The following is a 22,559-nucleotide window of genomic DNA, read 5'->3' as shown; positions in this document are numbered from 1 at the left end:
ATTCACCTTGTCCCCACCTGGAAACTGGACCATCATCTTCCAAGAGATGACTCTGAATAGGGACTTCAGCTGAATTTCCCCTTCCCAACATCTCCCTGGGTTTGTTGGCTCTGGGTATGAGGAAGATAACTCTTTGACTGGTTTGACAGTGGTGGGGCAACTGGTGGGCTGGTGTTGTGAGAATAACCACCTAAGCCTGAACGTGGAGAGGACCAAGGAAATCATTGTGGACTTCAGGCATGTTCAGCTGAACCCTCCCCCTCTGCACTTACATGGCTCCTCTGTTGAAAGAGTTATGTGCACCAAGTTCCTGGGAGTTCACGTCACCTGGTCCCTCAATATCACCTCCCTGAACAGGTAGTGCCTCCACCTCCTAGGACGATTGAGACAAGCGAGCCCCCCCCCCACCCCCCGATCACAGAATTTTACAGCAGCAACATTGAGAGCGTCCTGATGAGCTGCATCTCCATCTGGTCTGGGAGCAGCCGAGCATCGGACCGGAACTCCCTACAAAGGACTGTGAGATCAGCCGAGAGGATCGTAGGGGTCTCCCTACCACCCATCGGGGACATTTACCAGGAGTGCTGCGTATGCAGGGTCCTTAGTGTTATCAACGATCCCACCCGTCCATCCAGCATCCTCTTTGACTTTCTACCATCAGGCAGGAGACTCCGATGCATAAAGACAAGAACAGTCAGGATGGGAAACAGTTTCTTCCCTCAGGCCATTAGGCTCCTGAACTCCCTGACGCCTCGCATTGGAAGTGTCACTGGATAATTTGCACTGTATCCTACAATATTTAATTTATGCATTTTACTTTATTCATCTATGTGTAATTCATTTGTAGACTTAATTCTTACTTCCCTAAATTAATGTGTATTATGTTCACTACTGTGTACACCCTGGTCGTTTGACGGTAAACATGTATATAGTTAAATGACGATAAACTCAACTTGACTGAGACCTGAGCAGTCTATCTTTCAAATTAACTGGATAGTTAATTCTTTCGCTCTGGATATGTGAAAAGTAACTCTTCGTCTTGTGACATTGGCACTAACCTTGCATAACCTTGGGTTGTCTCTTTGGAGCAGTGGAGGTTGATAGGTTTTGAGCTTACGAGAGGCATGACTGGAGTAGACAAGACAGTATCTTTTTTCTCCGGTTGAAATATGTAAGATCGTTGGGCATGAATTGAAGGCAAGAAGGGGTATGCTCTAGAGGGAAGTTCTTTATTCAGAGTGCTGGATGCTTGGAATGGTGGTAGAGACAAATAGATCAGAAGCTTTTAAGAGATGTTTGGATAGGCACCTGAACGATGAGGAAGATGGACACTGTGGGCCAAAGAGCCTGTTCCTGTGTTGTAAAGTTCTATGTTCTTATCTTTTGTGATGACCGTGGCCCCATAACTCTTTGACAGTGGTGGGGCAACTGGTGGGCTGGTGTTGTGAGAATAACCACCTATGTCTGAATGTGGAGAGGACTAAGGAAATCATTGCGGACTTCAGGCATCCTTTGATATTAGAGAGTACAAAGGGGGTTCCTGAAAATAATTCCAGGATTGAAAGGCTTATTGTGTGAGGAGCACTGAAGGCTCTGGTTCTGTACTCACTGGAATTCAGAGGAAGGGGTGGCCTCATTGAAAACTATTGAATGTTGAAAGGCCTCGATAGACTGAATGTGGAGAGGATGAGGAGGAATTTCTTTAGCCAGAGTGTGGTTAATCTGTGGAACTTGTTGCTACAGGCAGCTGTGGTGGGGGCTTCCAGACTGCTGTATCGGCAAACTGCGGCTCTGGAGGTTCATGGCAGAAAGAGTTTTTCTTCCTTGTACCGTCTGCGTGAGATGATGATGACGGGCTGTCATGCCATGACATGGACTGCTCTTTATCAGATTACGGTATTGCTCTGCACTGTTGAAACTATGTGTTATAATTATGTGGTCTTTGTCAGTTAGTCTTTTATCAATTATGGTATTGTCTGCACTGTTGAAACTGTATGTTAACTATATGGTTTTGTGTTGGTCTTGTAGCTTTAGTTTGGTCTGATGGGTTTGGAGTTCCTTTCCGGGGGATGTGCTAAGACAGTAGCGTGATATTGATAAGCAGCAGCCTCTCCAGACTCTGGATTGGGGATTACCGAACGTTATGTGGTTGTTTTTGTGCTTTTTCGTGATATCATTCCGGAGAACGTTGTCTCATTTTTTAACTGCATTGTATTTGTGGTTTATAAATGACAATATACTGAATCTGAATAAAAAAGTCCCAGGAGATAAACGGTTTCTGAGGTACTCAAATCACCCCATCTGGCACCAACAATCATTCCACAATCAAAGTCACTTAGGTCACGCTTCTGCCCCATTCTGATGTTTGGTCTGAACAACAATTGAACCTATTGATCATGTCTACATGCTGTTGTGCATTTAGTTGCTGCGACCCGATTGGCTAATCAGATATTTGCATTAACGAGCAGGTGTACAGGTGTCCCTAATAAAGTGCCCACTGTATGTTTTTTCCACACAACAGGGCCGAACCTCCCTAAAAGGGAAGTCAGTTCAGTAAAGCTCATCTCTGAAGATGTTGGCTTCTCCTTGCGTCCACTGGGCACTCACAATTAAAATGATTCTAAAGACTGTGACACTTAGTGTTGGCATCAGCTGGTACTTGATGTGAGCACAAGAAAAAAAGTTTCTTTAAAAACATCAAAAGACCATTTTATTTTATTCATCTCAGTGTGCAGATGTATTTATTATCAAATGTTTTGATGATGAGGTTTTATTAATAAACATAAATTGCAAATGGTATAATTAGACCCTAACTAATTTTAACAGAGGCACAGGCACACACACACACCGGACTCAACCAAGCACAGACAGACAACGTGGTTGTCTGACAATCGCTTAGATCATCATACGACACATTTGCCATGGCGTGTAAGTTTACAAAATACAAACAACAAATACAGGTAGAAATCTAAATTAGAACTGTATTTTTTTATATAAAAAAAAGTACACAAGACATTAAGGTACTGAAACCGTGAAGAAAATACCGCTCCCTTAAAGAAGGGTTCCAGCTTCAACGGAGGACCATCTGAGTAACCTGTATCACAAGATTCACATACGTATCTGTCACCATTAATTCTCAAGCGTCTTCACCAGGTTATAGTGACACTCGAGAGCAGCAGTAGTCAGAACACTCCTTCCCAAACTTTCAAGGCCTCACAAATTTAAAAGACAAATAAATCATGAAGCATGGATACAGGATTCACTCGAAGAGTGGCCATTAACTTTAGACTTTGCACTCCTGGTTTATCCTATACTTAGAGGATATATGTATGTTGTATATCATTGTATCACAATGCAATATCACTTTGCAACCTCGTCTCAACAATGACTTCAACACAATCAAATTCTACAAGACCGTTACATCTTTAAACGTATGATTGCTGATTATGGATTTATCATTTCAAAATGAACCTCTTCACTTCTTAGTTTAGCCTTGGCCCCCTTTCCCCCTGCCCCGGTGTTATTGTCACTTCGCACAGTTACTCCCTCCACTGTCCTGTCACTGACTTCCCCCTTTCTGCTGCTTTCCCCGCACGCTCAGCTATGGAACAACACTTTCTAGCCCTGACACGGTTGACAATCTGGAACGTCACGGCCGACGTTACTCTGCGGGTCTCGCCTCGCCCGCTGACGCCACCCCCCCCCCCCCCCAGAGTGTTCTGGCTTTAATGGCAGCGACCAGGAGGCAGACGGACTGGCTTCTAAACCTGTGCTTAGTGGACTGTATTACATACAGTTCTCTGTCGACAACAGGCAATGTTGTCAGCTGGGTTTGTGGGTACCCGTTTGGTGGTCCCTGTGCCGAAATTCCACAAACTTAAACTAAAAATGTCTTTGGGGTTTCTTCTCTTTCGTGTATGTCTGCAGAGAGCAAGAGGTTCAGGTTGTATACTGTACGATGGAACCAGCTGATAAATAACCATGAAAGAATCTTTTCTTTCAGCTAGACTTAAATAATCTTAATACCATTTTACAAGAACTTTCTCATTCATCACTTTCCTGCCACTGAGTCCAACTGAAACTATTGCTCGTTTTATTTGTGACTACAGTCACAGTGACAGACATATAGCGTACTGACATATACAACAAGACTCATAACCACCTGTGTTATGACCAGTGTTTTACATTAATCGACCTACACCCCGCCCAGGTGTCCAGTGGCAGGTCTGTACCCAGTGCCCTAGTGCCTAGTGTTACATTGCCCTGACTAGGATCTTGCCAGTGCTATACGACAACATAGTGCAGTGACAGCCCTGTACCCATCAGTACTGTAGTGCAGTCGTAGATTTCAGCGTTATCAAGTGTTGAAAGATCAATGCAGAACATGATCTGAAGAAACCCAATCAAAACTCAAAGAAGGCAGTAAGGACGAAAGGAGGTGGTGAAGTGGGTAGGCGGTCACGTAAAACAAAATCCCCACAAACCAGCTGGGAATTCACCCTGGGTTTGGGAGTGTAAACCGATAACAAATCATTTTGGTATAATATATTACAATCCAATGCAACACATTAGTAGTTCTACAATCTACACAACACTAAACTACCCGAACCCGGTCAGCAGGCCGGAGATAAGTCTCTACCGAAGGAGCTTCTTCCTTTCGCTCACCTCGGGTCACCCTTGGCCAAGGTGACTGATGGACATTGCGACGTGGGGAGGAGATTGGTGCGCTCGCCCACATCGCCTCAAAAATAGGATCCAGGTTGACCGTGCTTGTTTACGAAATTGTTTCCGGAAAACTGTCGACCAGCATTCGGGAATTTCAACTGGCGGTAAAGAGCGGTGTGCCCAACTCTCCTTAATCTCTACCCATGAAGATCGAGAGGACACACCAGTCATGGCGCAGGCAAACACGCAGCGTGCCAAAGAATTCCTGTAAGTGTAAGCATTCCGCGAACAATTCTGTAAACAAACACGTAGACTCTCCACACAGCCAATCAGCAACGAGACTTCCTCCCTACATCACAATTCAGTGTCCGTAATGACGACCAATCAGTAGGTTGAAAAATATATACAGGCCAAGCATTAGCAGCAGGCTGGCGTTGTCTCCCTGTACGGATGACAAGACGTTTGCAAGTAAATTGTCAAGATTGGAGAAGAACTCAACCTAACCAGTCCCTAGTGTCTTTCAAAACCCTTCCTTTTCAGATGGCAGACCATCTGAGTATCCATTATTTATCTGGCAATCTTTTATTCCTCAATAGAAAGGCTGCAGCTTCTGTCCAGAAATCTGTTTAAAGTCAGTCTGGTTATACTCTTGGAAGTTAAAGAGCACAATTTCCACGTGGTTGCAGGGAGAGCTTGCAAACTCCACACAGACAGACAGCACCAGGAGGTAGGATTGAACTGGGATCAGCAGCTCTATTAAACTCTGGCAGGGTCATCTTGTTTTCTGCTATCCAGAGCTGATAAATTTCTATTTGTCTTAAATAATTCAGTGAGAGACGCTTCAAAGCGAAGAGATAAAGACATAAATCGCCTCCCCAAATTCTCACGCCAGTGATAAAGAGCTGGACTGAGCTAAAACTTCAAAGATATAGACAACTCTAAGTATTAGAAAAAGTAGGAAAGTATTAGAAAAGCCAAAAAAAAACCATTCCACAGAATCTAGAAATCCAATTTAAAAAAAAATCAGAATGTTGCTAAAAGAAAAAATCAGGTCAGGCAGCATCTGTGGAGAGAAGGGAGTTAACATTTCTGAATTTCCACCGTTTCCCCGTCCACAGATGCTGACTGACCCGTTGTGTATTTCCGGCAGGATTGACTTGTTCCAAGTATTAAGCCTGCTCCTGCCAGCTGCCCTGCCCCACAACCAGTGAGTACCAGTATAGACGTAACGTACTATATGAGGGAGATCTCCCTCGCAGCTTTGACAAACTTCAGACCTTCTAGACTCACTAAGTACATTCCACTTTGGGTTTTTTTTTTGGAGTCTGCAGAGATTAAAACTGTCCTCAAGTCTTCTTTGTGCACACACAAAGTTTGATGCCACGGCAGAATCCCCGGTGGCGACTGTGGAGGTTGGGAGCCCCTGCTGTCCAGGCTGAGGGATGTGGACGAGGGACAGGGAGGAGCAGGAAAAGGGAGATAAAATTGCATAATATCACTGGGTTCTCTCATGACCTTTATCACCCACTTCCTGTCTAAGTTTTAGTGGGAGTGTCCGTACGCGTAGTTGGGAGAATCCATTGCATTTCCTTAGCACGAGGTTCTCAAGTATTTGTCCGGGATAGACACTCTCTTTCACACATCCAAGCTTCACATCACTGACTCCTCCAGAGAATCCTTGCGGCCTTCGATGGATACTTTTACATCTTTCTTGATGAGGGGCGACCCCTCCTCATCGGACTTCACTGCAGCCACTCCGTCCGTTTTCACCTCCGTGAGCTCCTCCCCCTGAGGCTCTTTGGTCATCTCCTTGTCGGCGTACGATTGCAGGAGGCCGGCCCCGAACGCATCGCCTTCCACGTTGAGAACCGTGCAGGTGCGATCTCTGCATTGATAACGAGACCACAGAGGGTAACAGGTCAGAAACGCCCAGGCGGAGCTCCTCGAGACAAGTGCCCAACAACATCATCTGCTCCCCACCCAGCCCTCCGCATCTCCCTCCTGCACAGAGGGGAGGAATTAAAAGAGCAGAGGGGGTGAAAAGGGTGGGGCAGAAAGCTCCCCCCAGCCCCCGGTTTCTGCACCGTGGTAGTCAGGGGATGCAAAAGCTCTTCCAAGCTTCTATTTAATGGTCAGATAATCTTACGGACAGATATGGGATGACCAGGACGTTGGGAAGAAGGTTGTTTTTGTGTGGCCTATGTCCCTCTTACCCTCCTTCAGCTTCCCACTGCAACACACAAATTGGGGGCTAATCAGAATCTGAGGAGCTGCTCCTCCAAACTCAGGGCAGGCTTGTCCTGGACTGCCCTAGATTGGTAGGGCCGAGGATAGTGCCGAAGAATGGGAAAGAATCAAGGGCAATAGAAATAATTTGTATATATGGGCAGGGAAATGGCAGATGGAGTTTAACCCAGATGACTGTGAGGCGTTGCACCTCGGTAGGGCAAATGCAAGGGGAACAGTTAAGGGCAAGATCCTTAACTGTGCTGCTGAGCAGAGATATGTTTTTAGCTCCCTGAAAGTGGCTACACAGGTCAACAGGGTGGTTAAGGCGGCTTACGGAATGCTTGCTCTTATTAGTCGAGTAAAAAAGTCAAGAGGTTGTGTTGCAACTTTATAAAACTCTGGTTAGGCCACATCTGGAATATTGCACAGTTCTGGTTGCCTCACTATAGGAAGGATGTTGAGGCTTTGGAGAGGGTGTAAAAAAAGTTTACCAGGACACTGCCTGGTTTAGAGGGCGCGTGCTACCACAAGGGGCTGGACAAACTTGGGTTGTTTTCTCTGGAACGATGGAGGCTGAGGGGAGATCTGATCGAGGTTTACTAGATTATGAGAGGCACAGATAGAGTGGACAGGGAGTATCTGTTTCCCAGGGTTGGAGTGTCTAATACCAGAGGGCATGCATTGAAGGTGAGAGGAGGTAGGTTCAAGGGGGATGTGAGGGGTAAGTTTTTTTTTAAACTGAGAGAGATGTGGCTGGCTGGAATAAATCAGAGGCTTTTAAGAAACATTTAGATGGGCACATGGATGTGAGGAAGATGGAGGAATGTGTAGGTAGGAGGGATTAGTGTTTGGGTGTTTTTGATTTGCTTTTAGCTGGCTGTGGGCTGAAGGGTCTTTCCCTGTGCTGTACTGTCCTACAGATGTTCCCAGATTGACTGAATTCTCAGTGACTGTCCCAGAGAGGGTGCAGAAAGTAATCTCCAAAGTGGCTTCAGAGATGAAGCATTTGAGCTCGAGGCTTGGGAAGTTGTGGTTATTCTCAGGGCAAAGATAATATTAATGAAGCCGTTTGAATAACTGACAAAAGAGAATTGAGGAAGGCACTTGAAGGGGAAGGGAAATACAATACTAAATTTGGACAAAATATGCAAGGGAGATATAAGCAAATTTTTTTTAAACCCACTGATCAGTTAAGAACAGGGTGGAGTTAACTGAATCAGGACCTACAGAGGGGGAATTGAATGGGTAGTTCTGATAAAAGGTGGTGCAGATGTATCGGGGGGGGGGGCGGTTGGAGTTGGGGGAAGAACAGGAGAAGGGGAAGGACTAGCTTGTTCTACCTTTAGATTCAGGACAGAGATGAGAAGAAGCTGCTTTAAATACATTCGAAGACACAAGTAGATGAGATTATGGCATAGCAGGGGAATTAGGGCTACGGGTAAAAGACAGGTAGTCCACAACCAGATAGTCCCGTTCCTCCCCCCCCCGGCACTGGAGGGGGGTCACGAGGAAGATCCAGGGAAGCAAAGGGTTAATGTGTCAGGCGTGTTTGACAGGTCTGGGCCTGTACTCGCTGGAGTTCAAGGGGTTGTGTGATGGGGGAGGTGGTGAGCGAGTCTCATGGAAACCTGGTGAATATTGAAAGGCCTTGATAGCGTGGGGGGGGGGGGGAAGAGGGGAGGATATTTCCTATAGTGGGGGTGTCTGGGACCAGAGGACACAGCCACAAGGTCGTCCCTTTAGAACAGAGATGAGGAGTAAATTCTTTTGCCAGGGAGTGGTGAATCTGTGGAATTTATTGCCACCGACGGCTAAGGAGACCAAGTCATTGGGTATGTAGATTCTTGATTACTAAGGGTGTCAAAGGTTACGGTGAGAAGGCAGGCAAAAGTAGTTGAGAGGGAAAATATGTCAGCCATGATGGAATGGCAGAACTGACTTGATGGGCCAAATGGCCTGATTCTTATTGGTCTCCTGCACCTGTTTCATAGGTTCTCATTACCACAATATGGATGGGTGGGCTATGCCATTACCTGACAGGGCATTCGATGTGAGGGGTGGATTTAAATGCCCGTGCAATCGGTCTTTGACGAAGTCGGAGACACGAGAAGGACAAGCAACTTACACTATCCAGTCGACAGCAAGGATCAACGAGATCTCACTCGTGGGCAAGCCCACCGCCTCCAAGATGATGGCGAGCGTCAGGACACCTCCCGCCGGAATACCGGCAGCCCCCACGCTTGAAGCGGTGGCAGTCACTCTGTTGAAGGAACCAATCACCGCCTGCGTTAGAATGCGAAGGGACAGGACCCAGGTGGTCAGCCCCAGGCCTCACTACGCGTTCCCGCTCAAGCGCCGGGAATGACCGAACATACAGCGCTGCCTCGAAATGAAAGAAACGCGGGCGCAAGAATTAGGAGGAGTCGGCCGTTTGGCCCTTCAAATCTGCTACACCATTCAATAAGATCGTGGTTCCACTCAGCTCCACTCACCTTTCTATTCCCTTACTAGGCAAAAATCCAACAAACTGTGCCTTAAATATATCTAACGAGGTATCAGCTACTACTTCCCTGGGCAGAGTATTCCACAGGTACACTCACCAGCATCAATTTGTGCCCTGTTGTATGACCTGGGTGATCACGGCCTTTTTGACCATGATTTTCCTTGGCAAATTTTTCTACAGAAGTGGTTTGCCATTGCCTTCTTCTGGGCAGTGTCTTTACAAGACGGGTGACCCCAGCCATTATCAATACTCTTCAGAGATTGTCTGCCTGGCATCAGTGGTCACATAACCAGGACTTGTGATCTGCACCGGCTGCTCATACGACCATCCACCACCTGCTCCCATGGTTTCACATGACCCTGATTGGGGGTTAAGCAGGTGCTACCCCTTGCCCAAGGGTGACCTTAGGTAAGGTGTTTGATTGCCCTGGGCCTATACTCACTGGAACTTAAAATTCTGAAGTGGGATCTCATTAAAACCTATGCAATGTTGAAAAGATCAGAGAACGGACATGGAGAGGACGTTTCCTATAGTGGGGGAGTCTAGGACCAAAGGGCACAGATAGAGTGGATGTGGAGAGGATGTTTCCTATAGTCGGAGAGTCTAGGACCAGAGGACATAGATAGAGTGGATGTGGAGAGGATGTTTCCTATAGTGGAGGAGTCTGGGACCAGAGGACACAGATAGAGTGGATGTGGAGAGGATGTTTCCTATAGTCGGAGAGTCTAGGACCAGAGGACACAGATAGAGTGGATGTGGAGAGGATGTTTCCTGTAGTGGGGGAGTCTAGGACCAGAGGACACAGATAGAGTGGATGTGGAGAGGGTGTTTCCAGTGGTGGGGGAGTCTAGGACCAGAGGACACAGATAGAGTGGATGTGGAGAGGATGTTTCCTATAGTGGGGGAGTCTAGGACCAGAGGACACAGATAGAGTGGATGTGGAGAGGATGTTTCCTATAGTGGGGGAGTCTAGGACCACAGATAGAGTGGATGTGGAGAGGATGTTTCCTATGGTGGGGGAGTCTGGGACCAGAGGACATGGAGAGAGTGGATGTGGAGAGGATGTTTCCTATAGTGGGGGAGTCTAGGACCAGAGGACACAGATAGAGTGGATGTGGAGAGGATGTTTCCTATAGTGGGGGAGTCTAGGACCAGAGGACACAGATAGAGTGGATGTGGAGAGGATGTTTCCTATAGTGGGGGAGTCTAGGACCAGAGGACACAGATAGAGTGGATGTAGAGAGGATGTTTCCTATAGTGGGGGAGTCTAGGACCAGAAGACACAGATAGAGTGGATGTGGAGAGGATGTTTCCTATAGTGGGGAAGTCCAGGACCAGAGGACACAGCCTCAGAATAGAGGGTTGCCCCTTTAGTACGGAGATGAACTGGAATTTCTCCAGCCAGAGGGTGGTGAATTGAGGCGGCTGTGGAGGCCAAATCGTTGGGTTTACTTAAAGCAGAGGTGGCAGGTTCCTGATTAGTCAAGGTTGCGGGCAGAAGGCAGGAGAATGAGGCTGACAAAATTAATAAAACAGTCATGACTGAATGGCGGAGCAGACCTGATGTGCTGAACAGACTAATTCTGCTCGTGTCGTATGATCTTTGGACCGTGGCACGAGCGTGCAGACTCCCTGTGGACCGCGGCAGGGACCGACCCTGATGTTAGAGACGGCAGGCTGCGGCGCCTCGCCACCCGAGAACCCATTCCCCGGCGCGCTGTAGCAAGTGAACGCCGCTCACAGTATGGTGATGATCTGTACAAAGTTCAGGGTGATGTTGTTGAGCTGGGCTATGAAGACCGTGGCGACGCACTGGAAGAGGGCTGCACCATCCATGTTCACGGTCGCGCCGATCGGCAGAATAAACCGGCTGATTTGCTTGCTCACGCCGTTGTTTTCTTCCACGCACTTCATCATGAGGGGCAGTGTGGCGGAACTGGGGACGAAAGGGGGAAAGGATGTTGTTAGTGAGAGGAAAGCGTCAAAAGCTCTCACTGCTAACATCAACGAGGAGCTTGAAGAACTTCATATTTCATGAAATACGCCCTCTGCCCATCCGATTTCAGACCGGTCAACAAACCCACGCACCCAACCTCACTATTCCTCGTCTGCTCTGCTTACTTACACATCTTCTGTATTGTGACTTATCGTCATTTGTTATGCAAGCCCTGTCCTATTGCCAAAGTTCACAGTGAACGTCAGTGATAGTAAACCTCATTCTGATCGTGACTTAATTCTGATTCTGACAAATTCCATTGATAGAACATTACCGTACCCGAAAGGCCACCTCACCTCAATGATCACAAGGTACAGGAGGAGCATTAGGCCATTTGGCCCATTACATGGGTGATTTACTATCCCTGACCCATTCTCCTGTCTTTGGACCATAAGACACAGGAGCAAGACTAGGCTGTTTGACCCATTAAGTCTGCTCGGCCATTCCATCATCCCTCTAAATCGCTTTCCCCTGCCTTCTGCCCATAACCTTTGACTAATCAAGAGCCTATCCCCCTCCTTTTGAAATCTACATGCCTCTGCATCCATCTGTGGCAATGAGTTCTGAAGGGTCTCTACCCTCTGGTTGAAGAAATTCCTCCTCATCTCTGCTCTAAAGATGCCCTTCCATTCTGAGGCTGTGCCCTCTGGGCCGAGCCTCTCCCACGGTCGGAAACATCCTCTCCATATCCACTCTATCTGTGCCCTCTGGGCCGAGCCTCTCCCACGGTCGGAAACATCCTCTCCATATCCACTCTATCTGTGCCCTCTGGGCCGAGCCTCTCCCACGGTCGGAAACACCCTCTCCATATCCACTCTATCCAGGCCTTTCATCACTCAACACACTCTTCCAAGGGAAGAGGTTATCCCACGTTCTCTGCCGTATACTGACCCCTCTCTGGGTGAAAGTCTTCCCCCTCAGGTTCTTATTAAATCACTCCCCTCTCACCTTAAACCTGTACCCTACACCATTTGAATCCCCTTTCCCCAGAAAAAAAAAGACTTTTTCACCATATCTCTGTTCCTCATGCTTGTTTCACCTCTTTAAGGTCACCCCCTCTGTCTCTTATCTCCAAAGTCACAGCTTTTCCAATGTCTCTCAATAAGATCCTTTAGAATGTTGTACCAACCTGGATGACTCTTTTTTTTTACTAAATATCCTCTTCCTCTCGTCCATATCCCTCTATTAGCTTCATATTCACGTTTATCTAAAAAACCCCAAATTGCCTGTTTCCATGCCTACTGCGGTAACCCATCCCTGGTGCCCGGCACTCTCTGAGTGGGCACGCCTCTGATAAGGCAAACCAAATCTTAGTTGAAGATATCACTTTATTTTTATGACGTGCGGCGTGGAAGGTGACCTTTGAGCTGTGCCGCCCCCCCCCCCCACCCCCATCCCTTCCGATTTAATCCCAGCCTAACCACGGGACAATTTACAATAACCAATTTTAACAACCGGTACGCCTTCGGACTGTGGGAGGAAACCGGAGCACCCGGAGGAAACCCCACACGGTCACGGATAGAACGTACAAACTCCTTACAGCCGGCAGCAGGAATTGAACCCGTATCGCCGGTACTGTGATGCGTTGCATCAACCGCTACACTACTGCAATGTTCTACGTTCCACATCCTTCGCTGCTGGTGGGAGCTTCCTGTGCACAAAAGGCCCTGCTTTCCCACCGCAGAGGTTAACTACGCTTCCAAAAGCCGGTACAAATGCTCTAGCCTCCCAGACAGTGAACAAAAACAGGGCATGCTAGCTCAGCCTGCCTCTCTGACTTACCTGGACGCAGTTCCAAAGGCAGTGGCCAGGGCAGTGAAGATGCCCCAGAGGAACGAATAGGGATTCTTACGGGTGAAGATGAAATAGATCAAGGGAAGCGTGATTAACCCGTGAATCATGTGCCCCACGATGCAGCTGCAGATGTACTTCCCAAGGCTGGTGAAGAGCAACAAGACGTTCTCCATCTCCGCAATCTTGCCTGCAACCAGGAACATGATACCGAAAGGAGCGTACCTGAACGAAGAGAGGGTTGCATTACTGATACTGAAACGTGTGCCGAGCTTCAGAGAAAAGACAAAGTTTGCAAGCCAGCCGGTATTTATGCACACCATATCCATACTTCGGAGCGCTTGATCTGTCTGAGCCTGTACTCTCTGGAATTTAAAGAATTTTTTTTTTGGAGGTGGGGGGGGAGAATCTCATTGAAACCTATTAAACATTGAAGAGCCAAGCTTGACTGGACATGATGCAGATGGTCCCGATAGTCTAGGATCAGAGGGCCCAGCCTCAGAGTAGAACGTCCCTTCAGAACAGAGATGAGGAGGAACTCCCTCAGCCAGAGAGCGGAGAATCTGTGGAATTTATTGGCACGGATGCCTGTGGAGGCCAAGCCACTGGGCATATTTAAAACGGAGGTCGACAGGTACTTGATTAGTCGGGGTATCAAAGGTTCGAGAGAGATGGTAAACCAACCATCTCGTTAAACAAAATGGCAGATAAAAACAAGACAGGAATAGAAAAACAGTATTAAATAGATAAGTAGCAGAAAATAAGTTGCAGCAGCACCAGAATATCACAGTAATGCACAAAGTGCCGTTAGTGCAAGTATTTAAGTCCTTGTGTGTGCTCACAGTTTCAGTCATTGTTCTGTGGGAGTGGTGTGATGGAGGCCAGAGTAGACCTGATGGGCCAAATGGCAGAATTCTGCTCAAACGTCTGATAGGCAGCGATTTCAAAGAAATGAGGGATTTAGGATCAAGATGCCAAGTGGGCAGTCTGGTGGTAATGGACCTAGGGCTCCTGTACCCCCTTCCCAATGGCAGCTGCGAGAATGAGCATGGCCAGGGTGGTGGGGGTCCTTGATGATGGATGCTGCTTTCTTACAGCAGCTCTCCCTGTACACGTGCTCAAGTGATGGGGAGGGCTTTTCCTTCAATGGGCTGGACTGCGTCCGCTATACCTCTTCAGGCTTTTCCACCTGTGGTACTTTCATACCAGGTCATGGTGCAACCAGTCAGGACAGCCTCCACTGTGCATCCATAGACCTTCGTCAAGGTGGGAGATGACATGCCGAAATTGCAAGGGAATTTTTATTTTCACAAGACTGGATGAACTGATGGTCAAATGATGCCGCTGAGCGACGAGATCCGCATCGTGTGGTGAAGGCGGCCCAGCGAATTGTCAGGATGGAGCTCCCAGGACTGGACACCATCTACTCCAGCAGACTCAGGAGGAAAGCAACCAGCAAAACCAGAGGCACCACACACCCCGGCCACTCCCTGTTTGACCCGCTGCCGTCCAGCAAAAGGTTCAGGACACTAAAAGCCAGAACAAATAGACTGAGGAACAGCTTCTCCCCCAGAGCTGTGACCTCCATCGCACCACTCCCACAGAACAATGACTGAAACTGTGAGCACACACAAGGACTCAAATACTTGCACTAACCGCACTTTGTGCATTACTGTGACATTCTGGTGCTGCTGCAACTTATTTTCTGCTGCTTATCTATTTAATACTGTTTTTCTATTACTGTCTTGTTTTTATCTGCCATTTTGTTTAATTGGCTGAGAGGAAACTAAACAGAGTTTCACTGTACCTATGTATAATGACAATAAAGATCATTCAATACAATTCAATTTTGATGAAGGAGGGTCAAGATGCCAAATACGGTTCTGTAGATCACACGGAGGTGCTATCTGCACGGTGACACCGAAACACGTGGGGGGGAAATCAAACTAGCCACTTACCACATGATCCACGAGACTAGGATCATGGTGGCCTCGTTGAAGGAGTTGAAGAACTGGATCAGGTTCTCTCCCTCCGGCCCGAGCTTGCGCAGGGCGATTCCAAAGACGATGGCGAAGACCACCAGCCCCAGGATGTTCATTCCATCTACCATGCTGGGAACGGGAATCTGGGGCGAAGCCGCGACAGTGGAAGGAAGGGAGAAATAGTGCATCTCATTAGTATGATTCACGTCCTCAGGAATTCCCAAAGCGCTCTCGCAGAGTGGTCACAGTAGGAAACATAACATTTACATACAGCAAGCTCCCGTTAACTGCAAACTGTTAATAACCAGGTAACCGGTTTCACAAAATTGATAAGAGACATATTCCCAAAGAAAGCTCTCACACTGTTCTAGTTCAAAGTTCAAAATAAGATTATTGTCAAAGTACGTATATGTCATCATATACTACCCTGGGATTCATTTTCTTGCAGGCATTCAGAGATATAATGGGATTAGTGAGAAAAAAACACTGATCATCGGTGTGCAAATACACAAAAATAAATAAGTAATACCGAGGACATGAGTTGTAGACTCCTTGAAAGCAACTCCATAGGTTGTGGAATCAGTTCAGTGTTGGGGTGAGGGAAGTTATCCACACTGGTTCAGGAGCCTGATGTGTTGAATCAGTTGTGTTGGGGTGAGTGAAGTTATCCACACTGGTTCAGGAGCCTGATGTGTTGAATCAGTTCAGTGTTGGGGTGAGTGAAGTTATCCACACTGGTTCAGGAGCCTGATGTGTGGAATCAGTTCAGTGTTGGGGTGAGTGAAGTTATCCACACTGGTTCAGGAGCCTGATGTGTTGAATCAGTTCAGTGTTGGGGTGAGTGAAGTTATCCACACTGGTTCAGGAGCCTGATGTGTTGAATCAGTTCAGTGTTGGGGTGAGTGAAGTTATCCACACTGGTTCAGGAGCCTGATGTGTTGAGGGGTAATAACTGTGGGACCTGAGACTCCTGTACCTTCTTTCTGATGGCAGCAGGGAGGAGAGTATGTCCTGGGTGGTGGGGGTCCCTGGTGATGGATACTGCTTTCCCGTGGCAGCACTCCATGTAGATATGCTCAATGGTGGAAAAGGATTTTCCTGTGATAGCCACTACATTTTTCAGGCTTTTCCATTCCTAGGCATTGGTGTTTCTGCAGCCAGTCAGGACACTTTCCACTGTGCACCTATCGAAGTTTGTCAATGTTGTAGATGACAAGCCGAATTTTCTAAGAGAAATTGCAGGGGAATTTTTACTTTTACAAGATTTTTCCTTCTCGGGATGTTTTCCTTCCTTGGGTGTTTCTTGGGATGCCACGATTATGTGCTTCCATTCCAAGCAGTGGATTTGGAGATGGGTGAGGCAGCAAGGTTTATCGGTAGACTACCCATACACTTGCCCCTCCAATGATCTTCCACCTCAGTTGTAGCAGGGTCTGTGGGCCCCTCTGAGATTCCCACAGCTGGGGGGTGGGAGTTTCTTGAGGAGGGAAGTTTCAGGTATTTTTTGCAGCCATTTTAGCCGGTCGGATCCCCAAAGTACAACTCAAGCCCCCCACCTAGAAAGCAGCAAATCTTGGTTTCTATTCTCTTCCCAAAGAGATGGATCGGACACGTAGTGAGGCCAACTCCATCGTCAAGACAGCACTTCGTCAGACCCTTGAAGGACGGAGGAAACGCGGGAGACAAAAGGCAACGTGGCGCTGTGCCACAGAGGCAGAAACGAGGGTCCTGAACCACACCCGGGGGGCACAATACAATAGAGAAGATGGCCAAGGACAGAGAGAGATGGCGGAACTTCATCGCCACCCTAAACGCCTATGGCGCAACGGGCAGCCAGTAGCAACGGCTCCCTGCGTCCACTGACTTGCCCATATCCTTCAGCGAAAACAAGCCGAAATTATATTCGGTTAAAATGCTGGGGACTCTGCAGGGAAGTGAAGTATCAGAACCAGCTGATCCAGGTTTTGAAAAAACAATCGTGTGTTCAAAAAGAAAGCTTGTTTCAGTGTGAGTTGTACAAGGACAAAACCAGAGGAGGAAGCAACTTATTCCCAAGATAGTTATTATGTCAAAGGAAAGGCTGCTATCTTAGAATGGTACTTATACAGCACAGGAACAGGCCCTTCAGCCCAACTGGTCAATGATAACCCCACTCAAGCTAGTTCCATTTATTAAGGTTTGCCATAACCTTCTAAACATTTCCAACCCAGGTATTCGTCCAACTTTTTACGGATGCTGTTACTGTGACTGCCTTATGATAGGCAAGATGATGCCAGTGACCTACGTGACCAACGGTGAAGTCCTGCAGATAGTTCCTGAAACAACTTCTCCTTCTTTTAAATATACATCTACTGCTAATTTGTGTGCAGTCGGAGCCTGTGATTTACATTACTATCACGTGTTCTGGGGCCGACTGAGCTCCAAGGGAATTCGGCGTGATCAGGATCGAGGTTGAGAGTGGGGGGTGCACAGCCTAACGGCGGCGCGCAAACCCACGACCGACTCCAATTCCCGACCAAGTCGCCGATTAAAGCATCAAGCGAGATTGAAATCCATGAGGGCAAGAGTGGAAGGTGTTCAGCTGGTCTTGCTCTCCCTCTCTGCTGCTGGAGGAAGATGCAGGAGGCTCGGGCAAGGTTCGATCGACGTGGCTGGTGGATTTGAACTCTGCCGTTCACGTCTCTCCTTTTCTGTCGCTATTTTGTGCGGACTGTCTCTGCAGATGGCAGTCGACGAACGACACAGTGTTCTGAGGACTCTGTGGTTTGATATTTAATATTCTTTTTTTAAATTTTTTTTATTAGTTCTTCAAAACATTTTACAAATTAAAAACCCCAAATCCCAATGAGGAACATTAAAACAGTGCAAAATTAAGCATACAATAACAATATGCTACAAAGGAAGAAAATTTAGCAAAAAAAAGCACCTAAATTAAAGACAAGTAAGCTTAGTGTCCTCCCCAAGCCCCACAACACAAGAAAAAACAGCAACTCCAGACCAACCACAACACAATATAGAGAGTATAAGTCAGGACAGCCAAACTCCCAGACTGTGAATACACTCAGCAACAGAGGATAATAATGCCTTCTACCAGAAAAAAAAGGAGCTGAAAGAGAAAAAAAATCCCTAGTCAAGAGGAAGGTTATGAAAGTACTCGATAAAAGGTCCCCAGACCTTATGGAACTTTAGATCCGAATTGAGAACTGAATAATGAATTTTTTCGAGGTCCAAACAGGCCATGATGTCGTTAAGCCATTGAGCATGAGTGGGCGGGGCAACATCTCTCCATCTGAGGAGGATCAAGCGTCTAGCCAGAAGAGAGGCAAAAGATAATATTCGGCATTCGGTGGGACCCAGACATAAATCTGTCTCGCCCCAAAAACCGAACAGAGCAATTAAGGGGTTTGGTTCTAGGTGCTGATTCAGAATACACGATAATGTAGTGAAGACATCTTTCCAGAATTTCTCCAAGCTCGGACAGAACCAGTACATATGGATGAGAGAGGCCACGCCCCTCTTGCATTTATCACAGAGCGGACTAACGCTAGGGTAGAATCGAGATAGTTTAGATTTAGACATATGGGCTCTATGAACAATCTTAAACTGTAAAAGGCAGTGGCGAGCACAAAGAGAGATATTTAATATTCTGCACTTTATTCACTCATTGCTCTTTTTGTTTTGCACATTGGGTGTTTAATGTTTTCTCTGAATGGGTTCCATGGTGTTTCTTTGCTTCAATAGACAATAGACAGTAGGTGCAGGAGCCATTCGGCCCTTCTAGCCAGCACCGCCATTCACTGTGATCATGGCTGATCATACACAATCAGTACCCTGTTCTTGCCCTAGTACCCTGTTTCATGACTGTCTGTGGGGAAGATGAATCTCAGGGTTGTGTACCGTGTACATACTTCAATAATAAATGTAAATTTGTATCTCTAACCTCTTCCTCTGGTAATTCATTCCACATACACACCACCATTTGTATAAAAGTAAAGTTGCCTCTAAAGTTCCTAGTAAATCTTTACCCTCACATATCAAACTTATGCCCTGGAGTTCTGATACCCCCTGGGAAGTTGTTTCATTCACCTTGTCTACGCCCCTCATGATCTTAAACACCTCTATAAAATCATCTCTCAATCTTCTTCTCCCCAGTCTGCCCAGCCTCTCTGAACACCCATGCAAATCCTTTAACAGCCAACTAATGGGGTGTTATTGGTGCTCATCAGCCGTGGTCGGCAGTTCATCTAGGAAAAGGAAAACTCTGATCTCAATCCTCCGCTGCCAGAAGTTCCAACCTGGAGTCCACGCAGATGGCTCACGTAGTGGTAGGGGTCCAAGGCATAACAAAAAGGTTGGGAATCCCTGGCTTGAGGTGAGAGGGGAATGATTTAAATCTTCCTTACGCAGAGGATGGTAAACATACATGGAACAAGCTGCCAGAGGCAGGTACGACAACAATGTTTAGAAGACGATTGGATGGGTACAGGAATAGGAAAGGTATTGAGGGACGGTAGGGTGTATTCTGGAGTTTGGGTATATAGCTCGGAACAATGGTCTTCATTCTAGAGTAAATTGCAGACCAGGAAACACCAATTGACTGAGAGATCTGCATATGCATGAATGCAATAAACAGCCACTGCATGAATACAAGAGTCCACAGAAATTAGGAATATTACAATTAACTGAGTATAAACATTATGAAATTGTCCTGTTACCTTTGCTCTTTATCATATAAAAATGTGCTGAAATGTCAGATTGGGGAGCCTTTCTCTTGAGAAACGTGTGTGTGTGGTGTGAGGGGGGGGAGAGAGAGGGGGGGAGAGAGAGGGGGGGAGAGAGAGGGGGGGAGAGAGAGGGGGGGAGAGAGAGGGGGGGAGAGAGAGGGGGGGAGAGAGAGGGGGGGAGAGAGAGGGGGGGAGAGAGAGGGGGGAGAGAGGGGGGGGAGAGAGGGGGGGAGAGAGGGGGGGAGAGAGGGGGGGAGAGAGGGGGGGGAGAGAGGGGGGGGAGAGAGGGGGGGAGAGAGGGGGGGAGAGAGGGGGGGGAGAGAGGGGGGGGAGAGAGGGGGGGGAGAGAGGGGGGGGAGAGAGGGGGGGGAGAGAGGGGGGGGAGAGAGGGGGGGGAGAGAGGGGGGGGAGAGAGGGGGGGGGAGAGGGGGGGGGAGAGGGGGGGGAGAGGGGGGGAGAGAGGGGGGAGAGAGGGGGGAGAGAGGGGGGAGAGAGGGGGGGAGAGAGGGGGGGAGAGAGGGGGGGAGAGAGGGGGGGGAGAGAGGGGGGGGAGAGAGGGGGGGGAGAGAGGGGGGGGAGAGAGGGGGGGGGAGAGAGGGGGGGGAGAGAGGGGGGGGAGAGAGGGGGGGGAGAGAGAAGGGGGGGAGAGAAGGGGGGGAGAGAAGGGGGGGAGAGAGGGGGGGGAGAGAGGGGGGGGGAGAGAGGGGGGGGAGAGAGGGGGGGGAGAGAGGGGGGGAGAGAGGGGGGGAGAGAGGGGGGGAGAGAGGGGGGGAGAGAGGGGGGGGAGAGAGAGGGGGGGAGAGAGAGGGGGGGAGAGAGAGGGGGGAGAGAGAGGGGGGGAGAGAGAGGGGGGGAGAGAGAGGGGGGGAGAGAGAGGGGGGGAGAGAGAGGGGGGGAGAGAGAGGGGGGAGAGAGGGGGGGAGAGAGGGGGGGAGAGAGGGGGGGAGAGAGGGGGGGAGAGAGGGGGGGAGAGAGGGGGGGAGAGAGGGGGGGAGAGAGGGGGGGAGAGAGGGGGGGAGAGAGGGGGGGAGAGAGGGGGGGAGAGAGGGGGGGGAGAGAGGGGGGGGAGAGAGGGGGGGGAGAGAGGGGGGGGGAGAGAGGGGGGGGAGAGGGGGGGGAGAGGGGGGGAGAGGGGGGGAGAGGGGGGGAGAGAGGGGGGGAGAGAGGGGGGGGAGAGGGGGGGAGTGAGGGGGGGAGAGAGGGGGGGGAGAGAGGGGGGGGAGAGAGGGGGGGGGGAGAGAGGGGGGGGAGAGAGGGGGGGGAGAGAGGGGGGGGAGTGTGGGGGGGAGAGAGGGGGGGGAGAGGGGGGGGAGAGAGGGGGGGGAGAGAGGGGGGGAGAGGGGGGGAGAAGGGGGGGAGAGAAGGGGGGGAGAGGGGGGGAGAGAGGGGGGGGAGAGAGGGGGGGGGAGAGGGGGGGGGAGAGAGGGGGGGGAGAGAGGGGGGGAGAGAGGGGGGGGAGAGAGGGGGGGGAGAGAGGGGGGGGAGAGAGGGGGGGGAGAGAGAGAGAGAGAGGGGGGGAGAGAGAGGGGGGGTAGAGAGAGAGAGAGAGAGAGAGAGAGACTTTTCTATCTACAAGCTGCATCTCTCTGGTGACTTCAGTCTCACAGTCACAAGGGATACGAGCCAAATGAAGGGAAGCTGGACTAGCTTTGATGGCCATCTTGGCCAGCATGCACTAGACGGGCCAAAGGGTTAGCTTCCATGCTGTATGGCTCTCTGACTCAATGGGGAAATGACAATATATTTCCAAGTCACAACGTGTCAATGATAGATGGAGCATGGTGTGTCAGTAAACTAGGCTGCTCTTCTCCTGGTATCCAGGTTGCAGTCACCCAGGGAAGTGGGGATTATTCCACCATGGCTCTGACTTCTGCCTTCAGTCAGATGAGGAGTTACTTGCTGTGAGGTCCCCAGCCTTTGATCTGCTCACGGAGCAGAAACACTTGTGTAAAAGCCCAACTTAGGCCTAAAGGCCTGTTGTCTCTGCTGCAGGGACTCCACACATAATTTCCACTACTCTATGACTCTATAATCAATTGTGCTTGCAGTAGGCGGAAAGACTATCGGGTATTTCCTGTTAGTCATTATCTGTACGACAATAACTTAGATTAAAACTTGACTGCAGGCCTAAGGAAGTGCCACATTTTGGAGAGGTAATACTACCTTTACTCACAGAAAAATACAGCGCAGAAACAGGCCATTTGGCCCATCTAGTATGTGCAGAAACATTTAAACTGCCTACTCCCATCGACCTGCACCGGGACCACAGCCCTCCATACCTCTCCCATCCATGTACCTATCCAAACTTCTCATAAACGCTGAAATCGAGCTCGCTTGCACCACTTGTGCTGGCAGCTCGTTCCACACTCGCATGATCCTCTGAGTGAAAATGTTTCCCCTCACGTTCCCCTTAAACCTTTTCATCTTTCAACCTAGTAGTCCCATCTAACCACAGTGGAAAAAGCCTGCTTGCATTTACCCCACCTATAGCCCTGATAATTTCGTATCCCTCTATCAAACTTCCGCTCAATCTCCTGCGTTCCAAGGAATAAAGTCCTAACCTATTTAATCTTCACGTATAACTCAGGTCCTCAAATCTCGGCAACATTCTTGTAAATTTTCTCTCAACTCTTTCAATGTTATTCACATCTTTCCTGTAGGGAGATGAC

General features: G+C 48.7%; 1 protein-coding gene across 1 annotated transcript in view; it reads right to left on the bottom strand.

Moving 5' to 3' along the window:
- Positions 1-2,961: 2,961 nt before the first annotated feature.
- Positions 2,962-22,559, bottom strand: part of LOC132381500 (neutral amino acid transporter B(0)-like) — a 41,446-nt gene continuing 21,848 nt past the window's right edge. Inside the window, exons 3-7 of the mRNA XM_059950947.1 lie at positions 15,143-15,396; positions 13,176-13,409; positions 11,139-11,333; positions 9,020-9,154; positions 2,962-6,550 (exon numbers count right to left, since the gene is read on the bottom strand). Coding sequence (XP_059806930.1) covers positions 6,316-6,550; positions 9,020-9,154; positions 11,139-11,333; positions 13,176-13,409; positions 15,143-15,396 — 1,053 coding nt within the window. The 3' untranslated portion in view covers positions 2,962-6,315. The remainder of the gene's footprint in view (positions 6,551-9,019; positions 9,155-11,138; positions 11,334-13,175; positions 13,410-15,142; positions 15,397-22,559) is intronic.

This window comes from Hypanus sabinus, chromosome 26 (assembly GCF_030144855.1).
Source record: "Hypanus sabinus isolate sHypSab1 chromosome 26, sHypSab1.hap1, whole genome shotgun sequence".
NCBI lineage: Eukaryota > Metazoa > Chordata > Chondrichthyes > Myliobatiformes > Dasyatidae > Hypanus > Hypanus sabinus.
The sequence above is the reverse complement of the archived record's forward strand: the minus strand, read 5'-3'. Positions and strand labels throughout refer to the sequence as shown.